This window comes from Sphaerodactylus townsendi, linkage group LG09 (assembly GCF_021028975.2).
Source record: "Sphaerodactylus townsendi isolate TG3544 linkage group LG09, MPM_Stown_v2.3, whole genome shotgun sequence".
Lineage (NCBI taxonomy): Eukaryota > Metazoa > Chordata > Lepidosauria > Squamata > Sphaerodactylidae > Sphaerodactylus > Sphaerodactylus townsendi.
Window position 1 is genome coordinate 50,380,640 of NC_059433.1, and position 13,863 is coordinate 50,394,502.

Here is a 13,863-nt window from a genome sequence, read left to right on the forward strand (position 1 = left end):
AGCACTGACCCCTGTAGCGTGTATGTGAAGTTTGGATTTTTTGCCAAGTTTGGATTTTGTTAGCAGTGGAGTGAAAACCCCAGGCTCTGGAAGCCAGATAGACCTTGGTTTGGAAGATAAGAGGATGTTCTGTAAGATGTTCTGTAAGATGATGTTAACAGCAACCAAGCAGAGATTCTACCCCACTTGAAAGACTGCCCACCTCACCCTTTAAGCACTGGAGAAAATGCCTTTATCCACATAAATATAAAAATACAAGAGTATATTTACTGGTTTCTTTTTGTACTAAATGCACAAGAAACAAAATACTTATTTAAGACTGAGCCTATCTGTCCAGGCTGTTCAAATGTAGGCTGCAGGTGTGTGTGGGGAAGTTCACATGAATGAAAACTTCCCCATACAAAAAGGAATTTCCTGTGTACAGATTAGCTAATTGCCAGTCTTCTCTCTGATAGGCAAGTCTTCTATGCACAGGTGAATTCTGTCCAGTCAACTTCAACTAGGATATAACAGAAGAGCCAAGGCACAGGTTTGCCACCTAAGACAGAAGTACAAAGATGCAGACAAGCATTGGCCCCTTCCGCACACGCAAAATAATGCGTTTTCAAACCACTTTCACAACTGTTGCAAGTGGATTTTGCTATTCCGCACAGCTTCAAAGAGCACTGAAAGCAGTTTCAAAGTGCATTATTCTGCATGTGCGGAATGAGCCTTAGTTCCCTGACCCCATCTGATATTATCCCACACGATCTTGCTTAAATCAGAATGTTTTAAATCATTCAATTAGCAATATTCATCTGTTCAACTGACTGTGTTGATCTTAGTTTTTTTTCTTTTATAATTGATCACTCATAAACCTACAAACATATCCACATGATTATCATACCATTCACTGGAACACAAGCATTTTGATCTGAATACAATCAATGTGAGAACAAGCGTGCTGAAGTGGCTAAGAGCGGTGGACTCTAATCTGGAGAATCAGGTTCAATTCCCCACTCCTCCGTATAAAGTCTGCTTGGTAACTTTGGGCCAGTCACAGTTCTCTCAGACCTCTCTCAGCCTACATGGAGGTAGGCAATGTCAAATCACCTATGAACATCTCTTGCCCTGAAAATCCTAGAGGGTTGCCGTAAGTCAGCTGTGACTTCACAGGACTTTACAAACATACACAATTAATTATCCTTAACCACTCAGACTTCAATTCAAGATTTTCATTCCTTTGAAAGGATGTTAGTTCAGTCATCAATAGACCTCTAGTACTTTTTCTAACCACTAGTTTACATCAGGAATATCTTTTGATTTCCAATCCTGGGAAAATACCAATCACATAGCTGTTGTTAAATTCTAAGTTATATTTTATAATTTCTTTCAAATAGTTGAAACGTAGTTTAGTAGCCTAATTTCCAGCTTAATCACTACCTCACTACCTGGACCAAAATTCAACAGAATAGCAACTTTTCTCCAATACCTCATTGGCTACAATATTGCCACAGCTCTCAGGTACAGACCCCATGTATAGATACAGCCACCAGCACAAGAATGATAAATCTCAGCAATCAGCTTTGAAGTCATATATAACTGATGGATCATTTTGTATGAATTCTCTCTATAGAGTTTAAATGGAGAATGTTGACTCCAAAAACCATGCAAATTCCCAGACTTCTCTTGTGATCTTATATCCTAAAGTCTGGTTCCATTTGTAAACAAAAGTTGGTATCATTGTTGATTTTTGTGATATAATCAATCCATAAAGTTTGGAAAGCAAATGTTTTGACTGCTCAGTCAACATTCTTTAAATTCATTTTTTGCCTAACAAAAAATCCATTGTGATTACATTGGTGAGAAAACTCTTCATTTTAAGATATTCAAACCAAGTAATTAGACTATTACTTTCTCTCTTCACACTTGATAATAAAACCAGAGACTATCAAAGCATAACAATCATCTAATTTATATTTTTCTCATTTGGCAAGATAGCTTAAATCAGGGGTAGGGAACCTGCGGCTCTCCAGATGTTCAGGAACTACCATTCCCATCAGCCCCTACCAGCATGGCCAATTGGCCATGCTGACAGAGGCTGATGGGAATGGTAGTTCCTGAACATCTGGAGAGCCGCAGGTTCCCTACCCCTGGCTTAAATACAGGAAGATTTTCCTTGGGACCCCATCACTTGTTTCTGTGTCAGAGATTAGGATGCATTACAAAAATGTATTACAAATCACCATCAGATAATGTGCAATGAGCAGCCCAATCCAGAGCCCTGGAGCAGCCAGGGACAGTGCTGCTGTGGTGCAGCCCCACTGCCTCCGGAGGGCTTTGTGGTGGTGCAGGGAGGCAAAATATTTAAAAAACCCTCCCCACCACCAAAAAGCCCTCTACTGGGCTTATGCCACCCAAAAGAGTCCATGCCCTTGGCGACCACGTCTGGAGGAAAAGTCAGAGTAGAAGCCAACAAAGATCAGCTCCACCCCAGCCACGCCTCTAGAGCACCCTCACTATACCAGCAAGGCCACCTGTGATACAGGGGTGCTGACGTGGCACTCTGCACAGGCATTTCAGTGGGCTGAGGCAGTCGCCTGCCAGTGGATTTACCTTTCCACTGGGTTAAGTGCCCTGGGAAGGGTATTTGTGCTGATGAAGAGTATTCCAATGCTGATTCAGAGGGGGGGGGGGGCTCTAAATTGGGCTGTAGATTTCCCTTTTTGTATATTCTCTTCCAAACAGATAGAATGGTCCATAAAAAGGTTCTAAGTGGCATTCTAAGTGGCATTCTAATTTTGCTCAATTACTATTAATTGTGAAGGTAAAGGTAGATTATTTTTTTTAAAATACACTTACTTATACAGTCAAATGTTCCATAAAGCCATGAATGCCATAGTTCTGGTGGAGGCTTACCTTTTCAATTCACTATGATGTCCATACTACAGCAGCAGTCGGGGCAAGCCCTTTTGCCTAGTTTAAGCATCAGTGGCTAAACCTGACTTTTCCCCATAGTTGTTGTATTGACTTAATTTTCTTTAAAAGATTACTTCACTCAAACTGAATAGGATATAATACTTCAGAAGTAGACCTTTTCCCTAGATTCCATTACCTGCTCCAAGTCTTCCCAGTCAGAATTCCCGAGTATTTTTTTAAAACCCTGTAAAAAAAAGTTTTAAGGCAAGTGACCATCAAAGAAAGATCTTGGGGTCAATGAAAACACTGACTGAGTGTGCTATTGCAATGAAACCAAAATGCGTTGAGGGCAGGTCAATCAACAACTATTACCATGAAACTTTTAAAAATTATCCATGTTCTCAAACCACACATTTCTTAAAAATAGTTGTGTATAGGGGTGGAAGGCAGGATTATAGAAGAAGACTTCATGTACAGTGGCCCAGTCTTAGGATACTGGGCTAGGTAGGCACATGGTTTGCTCTATTATATCTGCAATTACATTCCATCACCTATCCCCTTTGGGGATAGAGCGGTCTATCAAATCAAATAAATAATAATAATAATAATATCATTTTACTACAACTTGCTGTGGGACTGTTAAACACACTGGTAACTGGATTCTATTAGGTCAAGCATTCTGCCTCCAGATAACACCAAACTGTAGAACATGCCTGTTGAGGTCAGAAGCCATATGGATTTGGAATAATATCAAAAAAGTATATTTAGACCATTCCAGGTACTGTTGACAGAATTTTAGTTTAATACAATAGCTGTGACTAAAGATAAAGGCTAAATAAGTCAATGTTATTTATTCAGAACATTGTTATGCCACCTTTCCACCCAATCAGGGTCCACAAGGTGGCAAACGAAAAATGTTAAATCAATTAAAATACAGTTAAAATATTAAACATTCAATTAAACACACCTAAGCAAACAAGACAAGCAGGAGGGCCAAAAACCTATGGTGGGTATGCCGGACAAAATGTATTTACTGGGCATGTAGGGATGGGATGAAAGGAAGAGCATCTACATGAACTAGCAGTATGTCAACAGTTCACATCTGAGGCTAAAAAGAGCTATGAAAAAATGCTCTGAAAGCCACCCAGGGATCAACCCTGACTTAAAGTTTTGAAATAACCTGTAAGATGAGAGAGGCCCTTTTAGAACAAGCAATAAAAAGACTGACATGAACCACTAAAGAAAGTTATTTGTGGTTTATTATTTTCATTAATTTGTCAAACTAAAAAAAATAACAACACAGGAAACTCTTTCAGTATCTCTATACACATGTTGATTTAGGATATTGGTCATTTCCTTAGCCAAACACTCCAGCCAAGGCTTCTATGCACAAAATGTTAACACTACACAACTAATAAGTTACATAGTGATTGATTCAAAATACCATGCTAGAACGCTATGTCATCTGTAAGCACTCCTTGCAACTGGTTTGCCTCTGCCACCCTCCACTATTGTGCTCTACCTGGAAGGTTCCCTGGGACTTGCTTGAGTGGCCCCCAGAGGTGGGTGGAGGCATGGCCCGCCCCCTGAGCCCCGCCCCCAAACCCACCCCATAAAAAAATCTATACCTACGTCACTGCCTCCTGTATACTCTCTTCCTGGCCTGTACTCCACCTTCCTCCTGAACCTGGGCCAATTCTGCTCCATCTTTCCCTGACCTTTAGTTGGGCTCAGCCAGGGTGAGTCTCTTCTCTTTTCCCTTTGTCCAGGTGTCTGTTATTAGCTCTGGCCTGCTGCTAGAGATTCCCTGTCATGGTGTGAATAGGATGCTAGTTCTTTATCATTGGCAGGTGATGTCATTGTCAGGCGACTAGAACTTGTTGCAGGAACTATCTGTTGCAAAGGCCATCTCCCAATCCATCAGTAGGGCACAGCTTTGATGTGACTCTGTCTCTAGCTCCCACCAAAGGCTCTTCCTCTATTGCATCAGGTAAATTTGGAGGGCCCAGGCTGCTGCTGGGGTGGAGGTGGGGTAAAGGGCCATACTCAAACATCATCCCAAATAATAGACTGAGAACATAATGTGTTTTTTTTAATGCATAGGGCAATACAGTTGGCTATGGTGGGAATGTGCATTATACTACTGTCTAGCTAGAACATCAGATACTAGGATAGAAATAAGAAGCAGAGGCGTATTGGGGAAAATGGTACCCAGAGACATCCCTGGCCAAAAGCCGACCTGCACGGAGGCTGATGAGGTGAAACTCAGGGGCAGGGCCGCTTGCCGCCAAGCCTTGCCCCCCCAGCCTCCATGCTGACTGAGCCCCACCCCCATCCTCCGTGCTGGCCTGCACAGAGGACGGGGGGTGGGTCTTGGTGGCATGCGCCCAGGGACATGGGTGGCCCCATGCTTCTGATCAAAAGACAACCAGCAGCACAATATTTAAGTGACAAAGCTGGGGGCTAACAACAATTAGTGTTCAAATATTCACTCCCAGAACAAGTATGTCCTCATTAATTTGAATACAGCAATCCCCCAAATCACAATTAACATCGCTTGGACTGTAAGGTGAGAAATTTGCACTGTTCTAGTAAGTACCGTATATACTCGTGTATAAGTTGACCGGTATATAAGTCAAGGCACCTAATTTTACCACAAAAAAACTGGGAAAACTTATTGACTTGCATATAAGTCAAGGGTGAGAAATGCAGCAGCTACTGGTAAATTTCAAAAATAAAAATAGATACTAATAACATTACATTAATTGAGGCATCAGTAGGTTAAATGTTTTTGAATATTTATTTCAAAGAAAAACAGTAAACTAGCTCTGTAAGTGGAAAAGAGGGTCAACAAAAACAATATGGTCTCAACAATAACTTTAAAAGTACAAAAACCTTAGCTCAACCAGCAACCAAGGTAAAATACAAGAGTTAAAATCCTTCAAAACTGGATTTTTTTGGTCAGGGGAGGAATGTTTATGTTAGCAGTACCAACATTACAGAGTATCTTTAGGAGGCCCTCCTAATGATACCACCCAGGTTTGGTGAAGTTTGGTTTGGTGAAGTTTGGACCCCCTAAACCAAACATCACCAAACCTGGCTGGTATCAGCAAGAGATTATCCTGATGATACTACCCAGGTTTGGTGAATTTTGGTTCAAGGGGTCTAAAGTTATGGACCCTCAAAATGTAGCCCCATCTACTATTAGCTCCCATTGGAAACAATGGGGGATGGGGCACCCTCTTTGGGGGTCCATAACTTTAGACCCCTTGAACCAAACTTTATCAAACTTGGCTGGTATCATCAGGAGTGTCACCTGATGATATCCTGAAATTTTGGTGCCGCTTTGAAGGCAGTAAAGCTGTGCCTCTGGGTCGGCCTAATAAAATTAAAACCCTAAAATATATTTTTAAAATACAGCTGACTCGTGTATAAGTCGAGGGGGGCTTTTTCAGCACAAAAAATGTGCTGAAAAACTCAACTTATACACAAGTATATATGGTAGCATGCAATCTCACTATGCACAGATGTCCCGGATGAAACAATCTTTATATTAAAAACATACAAATCACTGAATGAGCCCACTGAAAGCCCATTCACCCATCATCAATACTATGCTCAAAATAATTATTTCTGTATGTTTATTTTATCCATGACAGACAGATTTTTTCATTAATTCATGTTGGCTTATTGATCTACAAATATGTTTTTCACAAACACACCTAACTAATCATATTTAGGAAGTAAATTCATGTAGTTAATTTTATTTCAACCTTTGGCTGTGTTATACCCATATAAAGCTAGAATATTTTATCTGTTGGGCTACAGATTATTTTAAAACACTTGAAAATGTTTATTTTAAAACACTTGATTATTTTAAAACAGTTGAAAATGTTACAACCAAATGTCACCAATATTATTTTGAAAAGCAAACAAGGTTGAATAAAAACTAAAAAGAAAGAATTATTCCATAATACCTGCTTTTGTGCGGAAGAAAAAGCCTCCTTTCCTACTGTATGAAGCACAACATGATGCTGGCCTTCCAATATCAATTGCTTGTTATCTTCAATAACATATGCCTGTAGAGGACAAAAACTGAAAGTGTGAATATAATGGAAGTCTTTCGAGGCATAAGAGCCAGGGGCGGTTAGAGTATCAGGAAGACCCAGATTCATTTCACCATTAGATAATACTTTCACAGCCTAACCTACTCATAGGGTTGCAAAATAGTTGAAGAGGGAAAAATGAATGCCACCTTAGCCTCCTTGAAGGCAATAGACATGGTTAATTTTTAGATTCAGAAACTAGCTAGTAGGCAAGAGTAGCCTTTAACAGCCTAGTTTTATAGTTTTACTCCATTACTGCCATCCCAGTAGTTCAAAGACAACAGGCTGGACCTACTACAAAGAATATGATGCCTCGTTTGGCAGAAATCCCTTGGATCCAGTTATGAAAATGTTTGAGATGACTGAATTTCATTTTTTTTTAAAGATTAACTGTTTTGGAGAAGCAGTCATAAAGTTTTATTTCAACTACATATTATTAGCAAAGAGTTAATGGAGACAACCTTTAAAAAACTCATATCAGTAAGAACATTCAGATTTATTCTGATTGTGTTTTGTTTGTAAGCCACCTCAGTATTTTAAACAAGAAAAGGGAGATGGACAGAGTTCTTTCCCAGGGCCCAACAGCTGGCTGATCAGCAGATCCACAATGTTGCAGGGTACAGCAACTCCTGCCACCTCCCTCACAGGGGTGGCACTAGAGCCGTGGTGGCGAACCTTTGGCACTCCAGATGTTATGGACTACAATTCCCATCAGCCCCTTCCAGCATGGCCAATTGGCCATGCTGGAAGGGGCTGATGGGAATTGTAGTCCATAACATCTGGAGTGCCAAAGGTTCGCCACCACTGCACTAGAGCCATTGGCTGAGTGGAACTCCCCTCCGGGCTTACCAAGCTAGAGGTTTAGTTGGCCTGTGGTAGTGGAGGACATGGCTCCCCCCACTGCCACCTTAAAGGAACCAACACTGGAGCCAATAGCCATACATACCATTCCTGTGACCCTGTGTCCTCCGCTGCCACAGGGCCGCTCAGCTGCACCTTACCCCAAGAAGCTCTGCCAGTGTGTATGGCCCTCCTCAAGCCCAGGTAATTAGCTACAGTGGTGGGGGACTGAGGTGGGGTGGAATGGACCTCACTCACAGGTGTTCAGAAAAAAATTTATTCCCAGTTTTGGCATGCCTACTGCATGCCTACTGAGCCCTTTGGGGAAGGGCGGTATAGAAGTTTAATAAAATAAATAAAAATAAATAAATTATATGTTCTTTTTAGCCTCTACCTTACACCCATAATACTACCTTTAAATAGAATCTATAGATGTCAGAAGATAAAGTTACTAAAATATTTTCCCTCTTATTTTTTGAATACAACCTAAAGGACTGAGTCCGTTCCAGTAACACTGGAGTTTTCCTCTAGCAGAAGACACCTCTTCCACTGGAGGAACAGTCCACCACTAGTAGAACAATCAATTTTTTAATGTGAGCGTGTGCTATACACTCTTAGATATCTACACTCCTTATTTAACATTCATATAACTTGTCTCATACTCTTTACAAACTTCAAATATAACATTCTCATACATACCTTCCAAAGTACAATGATATTCAAGTCCACTTCACTACATTTCTGTATCAGTCTAACAGCATTGTCAAGAGACTGTTTCACAGTTCCTTGTGAAGTATTCATACTCTGTTGTGTTTGAGTCCTTCTAAACTCAGACGGTAAGCTTCGGAAAAAGAAATCTGCACATGGACTGGTGGAACTGATAATCTATAAAAAGCAGTGAATTACACTTTGCTTGTTAGAAAACTTAGTAAAATAGTTGTCGAACATGAAATAAAAATGAATTCAGATAATTTCATGTGTTCAATTCTTGCCTTTCATATTGTGCTACCTCAAAACCTTCTTCAAAAAGTAAGTTCAAAAACCAGTTTGGGATTTAGTACAGGAACTTTAAAGGAGGGAAATCATGCCAGCGTGTACTTGCCATTTTTCCAGACTTCCTTTAAAAACACAACTTCACAACAGTTTAATTTTGGGAGAAAGTACAGATACAAAGTGCACTTCAGCTATGTATACGAAGGTTGCATATCAGACATCACAAACATAGTTCTATTAGGAATGAGCAACCTTCCTGCTACTCCTTCCTTCTGCCATGCATGGTGTGCAGACTGAGGAGTTCCTATACCTGTGATGGCGAACCTTTTCGAGACCGAGTGCCCAAATTGCAACCCAAAACCCACTTATTTATCGCAAAGTGCCAACACGGCAATTCAACCTGAATACTGAGGTTTTAGTTTAGAAAAAACGGTTGGCTCCGAGGTGTGCGTTACTCGGGAATAAGTTTGGTGGTAGTGGGTGGCTTTGCTTTGAAGCAACTGTGCAACTCTTCCAACGGGTGATTCACGACCCTAGGAGGGTTTACTCAGAAGCATGCCCCATTGCCAGCAACCGAGCTTACTCCCAGGTAAAGGATCGCGCTTTAGTTCTTCGCATGAAAATCAGTGGGGTTTAACAGCGCTTAACAGGGTTACCCACACTGCTTCCCCAAAATTAGGTCTTAGGTTTAATGCTAATACTTGAGCCCAGTGGCCCAAGCCAGCCTAGATGTGTGTGGGGGGGACTCTGTTTGTGCATGCCCACAGAGAGGGCTCTGAGTGCCACCTCTGGCACCCGTGCCATAGGTTCGCCACCACTGTCCTATACACTTTTCAATATAAGGAACTCAGTAGAATTGTAACTTCATCCACCCCATGCTGGATCATCTTTGTTTTAGAATGCTCTGCTTTGGAGGATTCTAAAATAAAGATGGTCCAGCATGTGGCAGATGAAGCTACAATTCTACGGAGTTCTTTCTGTTGAAAAGGGTATAGTTTGATACAACTCACCAAATGTTGGGATAACCAGACCAGAAAAATGGCAAATAGCTTAGAATTTCTTGGCCACAAACATAGATTTGAAGAACTAAACCATATTAAGCAATCCAGTTTGTAACCAAGAAATATACTACAGTTTGTCATTTTGCCTAATTGAGAAATCACAAGAAACTGTAGTTTACAACAAACCAGGAAGTCTACAAACTGCACCCCATATATAAAGGGAGGGGGGGGGATCATAAGGACTTTGGAGGCTCATTTTCATCATGAATGAAGTCAGAGTATTGTTGTATTTAGTATGCTACAGTCCAGAAGGGAGACCACGGTGTACTAATAAAGTGTTTTAAAAATTCCCAAACATGCAGTTAGTGAACAAATAGACACATTCTATTACTGGATTTTAAAAAAATTACTTGTACTTGCACTACACGGATTTAGCAGTGGTTTTTTCTACAAAAGCTTGTATTGAGGAACAAAAGTTCTTTTATAGCACCAAGCTTATTATAAAGAAAATGACAAAACGTACCTGTTCATTTCCAAAAATAATATCTGCAAACGTATAATCGTCTAAGAGAAGAAGAGAAAAAAGGGTCAGTTCTACAAAAAGAGGTCAACATTTTGTTGTAGAAAAATATTCGAAAAAGTAAAACACTTACCTAATAAATGTTTGCACCTTACTGATTTCAAGCACAGCTTTCCTTTCTCTCTGTTAGCCAGCTTAATATCTGATTGAAAAAAAATTATCAAATATATGTCATAGATACACATATGCTTTCTACCACCAACCCATTACTTTCTAAAAAGGCAGCCAAAAAATATAACCTTAGATTTCAGGTGCCGTTTCAAAACCTGAGGGCACTGATTTGATCGCTTTGAATAGTAAGAGATCTGATCAAGTTGATGTTCTCGCACTTGATACTGCAAAAGCTTTTGACATAATATTCTGGAAATTTATCTTTGTAACATTGACAAAATTCAGTTTTCCTCATAAATTTAAGTAATGGATTAGAATTTTCTATTCAGATGAAACTCCCTCTGGAGAGGGGTGCCAGACAAAGTTGCCCTCTTTCTCCTCTTATTTTTTATCTTTGTCTACAACCTCTGGCTTGTGCTATTACACAAGAATAATTATATTAATAGCTCTGTACATAATTCTTTGGAATGCAAACTTATTTTTTATGCAGATGATCTTTTCAGGTTGATTTTGGAACCTTAGTCATCCATTCCTGTTCCATTCTTGCATGAATGAATATCATTCATACCTTTGGAGACTTCTCTGGCTAGTCAATCAGTGGGGCACAATCTAAGTTGACACCACTGACAGACAATATATCACCAAGTGTATTTGCTTATGGACATTTTCAGTGGAGCCCAGATGTCATTACTTATCTTAGAATATTGATTCCTAGAGATATTATGCATATGATTATGATAAATTTTAACAAATTGCTGATATACCTTTGGATTTGGATAGATGGGAAAGTTTAAACTTGTCTTTATGGGGCAAAGTAAATACACTCAAAATGAATATTATACCTAGGATTATTTATATTTTACATGCAATTTCTTTTCAAACACATGTTATGTACAGTTTTGTTTAGGACATGTTCTGCTACTACAGATTTTTCAGGATGGTTAAGCCAATAGTGTCTTTCATGCTCCTTAATATGAGTCTGAATGCTGCATTTTGTGGTTCCTATGTAGACCTTTCCACAGCTGCAGGGTATGCGATAGATTCCTGCAGAAGTGAGGGGGTCTCTCTTGTCCTTTGCTGAGCGTAGCATCTGCTGTATTTTCCTGGTAGGTTTGAAGATGGTTTGCAGGCTATGTTTTTTCATCAGTTTCCCTATTTGATCTGTGATTCCTTTGATCTATGGTAGAAATATTTTTCCTGTGGTGGGCTGTTTCTCCTCAGTCCTCTGGGAAAACTAACCAGGAGCAGCAGTAGCGTAGTGGCTAAGAGCAGGTGCACTCTTATCTGGAGGAACCAGGTTTGATTCCCAGCTCTGCCACTTGAGCTGTGGAGGCTTATCTGGGGAATTCAGATTAGCTTGTGCACTCCCACACACGCCAGCTGGGTGACCTTGGGCTAGTTACAGTTCTTCAGAGCTCTCTCAGCCCCACCCACCTCACAGGGTGTTTGCTGTGAGGGGGGAAGGGCAAGGAGACTGTAAGCCCCTTTGAGTCTCCTACAGAAGAGAAAGGGGGGATATAAATCCAAACTCCTCCTCCTCCTCCTCCTCTTTCTAAAAACATTTGATGGGTGCTAGGAAAGGTACTGGCAGCACTATAGTGCCAAGGGACACCCTGGGTTAGAAGAATTTATTGACATTAAACTAAAACAAAATTGAAAAAGGAAGTTATCTTTCGTGAACACATACACAAATCTATGTTGAAAAAGTACTGGCTGTCATTTATTATTAAAAAGGACAGTTTTAGTTTAAGAAACTAAAGGGAAAAATTAACACAAGTGTATAATTTGAATAGTAGTATCTGGTAAGAAAATTCACAAACCTTTGTCTTCAGAAAGATTTATGGATTCCTGCAGCTTCCAGTTTTTGCTGTTACTGGACACTTGTACTATATGAAATTCTTTTACACCAGCTTCACTCTAAGTAAGCCCCAAGAAGAAAAAAAGATGCAGGTAACTGGTTTCAAGAGCCAAGTTTTTATAATACATGTTAGACAATTCTACCTAAGATAAAATACCTGATAGCCCCATTTTTGTCCTTTTTAAGAAGGTTAAAGCAGCCCAAAACAGCCAAATCACATGCAAGAAGGTAATACCTTTCTTAAAGGGTCTGATGGTCCAGTTCTATTTAAGCTGCATTTGCTCAAAATGTAAATGTCTTCTTAGTATCAGTAATTTTTGACATAACAGTCCTGAGCTTTTCAGGAACTGGAGCTGTCTTCCAGATCTCAGTATTCACTTGTCATGTAACAAAAGTAGTCACTGCCCATTTCAAATATTTTAATCTCTGGATTTTAATTACAGTAACCGCTTTATTATCCAGCACTCCCCTATCTATAATGTTTTCAATTAACCAGGATTGCCCAGCAGACACCTTTCCTCATCAACCACTATACCCCTTGTGTCTTCAGGCACTTGTCCATCTCACACATGCCTCTACAGCTGGCCAGCTTGATGCCTCTGGCTGTGGCTGGACTTTTGCCAGTTGGCACTGCCAACCAACATCTCTCTCAGGTGCTGCCCCTGCCCCAGCCTGCTTTGAGCCAGTTCTGCTGGTGGACTCCCAGGCAGCCGACCTGATTGTCTGCATGCTAAGTAGGATGGCTCCAAATAGCTCAATGAAAAGTGACAGGGTCCTATCTGGTACAGGAGTAACAACAGCATTCTTAACAGGGTACAGTTCAGTCACTGTAAATTCCTCTGGGTCAAGGCTGAACAGAGCAACAAGTCTGATTATTCAACCCACCTGGTTCACCAGTAACCGCCATTCCCCATGAATGCTAGATAACAATGCATTTTATGTATCTGGCTTTTAAGGATCAGCTGATTAAACACATTTCTATACTGTATGAACTCAAGCATGAAGACTAAGTTATTTTATTTCATACATCATTACAGCACAAGTAAAAGTTGAGAAGACTAGGGCCAAGAATTATACTGGAACTAGTTCACACTGAGGTCTATTCAAATCAAATTAAATTTGCCTTGTATACAAATTTAGCTCAAGTAACTTTAAATTTGGCTGCATACTAATTCTAAAAATCATGCATACATCGATTGTAATGGGAAAAAACAATAAAAAATTTGCACGTCATGTTACCCTGAGCGGACTTACAGTATTGATATTTTCCACATCCACAAACACTAGCATATTGTCACCTTCACCTTTTTCATCCTCAAGAGCATTACTTCGATATGCAGTAGCTCGAACAGTCAGTGATCGGCTGGTACAAATAACTGCTGTGTGTCTCAATACTCTGTGACTATAAAGAGAAAACAATTTTACTTTATGCACCAGATTTCCTTCATGTACAATTCAGCAGCTATTCTCTGTCCC

General features: G+C 40.1%; 1 protein-coding gene across 7 annotated transcripts in view; it reads right to left on the reverse strand.

Moving 5' to 3' along the window:
- TRAPPC8 (trafficking protein particle complex subunit 8) overlaps positions 1 to 13,863 on the reverse strand; it is a 64,224-nt gene that overhangs the window by 6,371 nt on the left and 43,990 nt on the right. For 4 of the 7 annotated variants that reach the window (XM_048507726.1, XM_048507724.1, XM_048507723.1 and 1 more), the window contains 7 exons: positions 13,642 to 13,789; positions 12,350 to 12,446; positions 10,492 to 10,560; positions 10,362 to 10,402; positions 8,544 to 8,729; positions 6,876 to 6,977; positions 3,095 to 3,142 (listed from right to left, as the gene is read on the reverse strand). In XM_048507726.1, coding sequence (XP_048363683.1) covers positions 3,095 to 3,142; positions 6,876 to 6,977; positions 8,544 to 8,729; positions 10,362 to 10,402; positions 10,492 to 10,560; positions 12,350 to 12,446; positions 13,642 to 13,789 — 691 coding nt within the window. The remainder of the gene's footprint in view (positions 1 to 3,094; positions 3,143 to 6,875; positions 6,978 to 8,543; positions 8,730 to 10,361; positions 10,403 to 10,491; positions 10,561 to 12,349; positions 12,447 to 13,641; positions 13,790 to 13,863) is intronic. The other 3 variants (XM_048507729.1, XM_048507728.1, XM_048507725.1) reach the window with 1 other exon arrangement.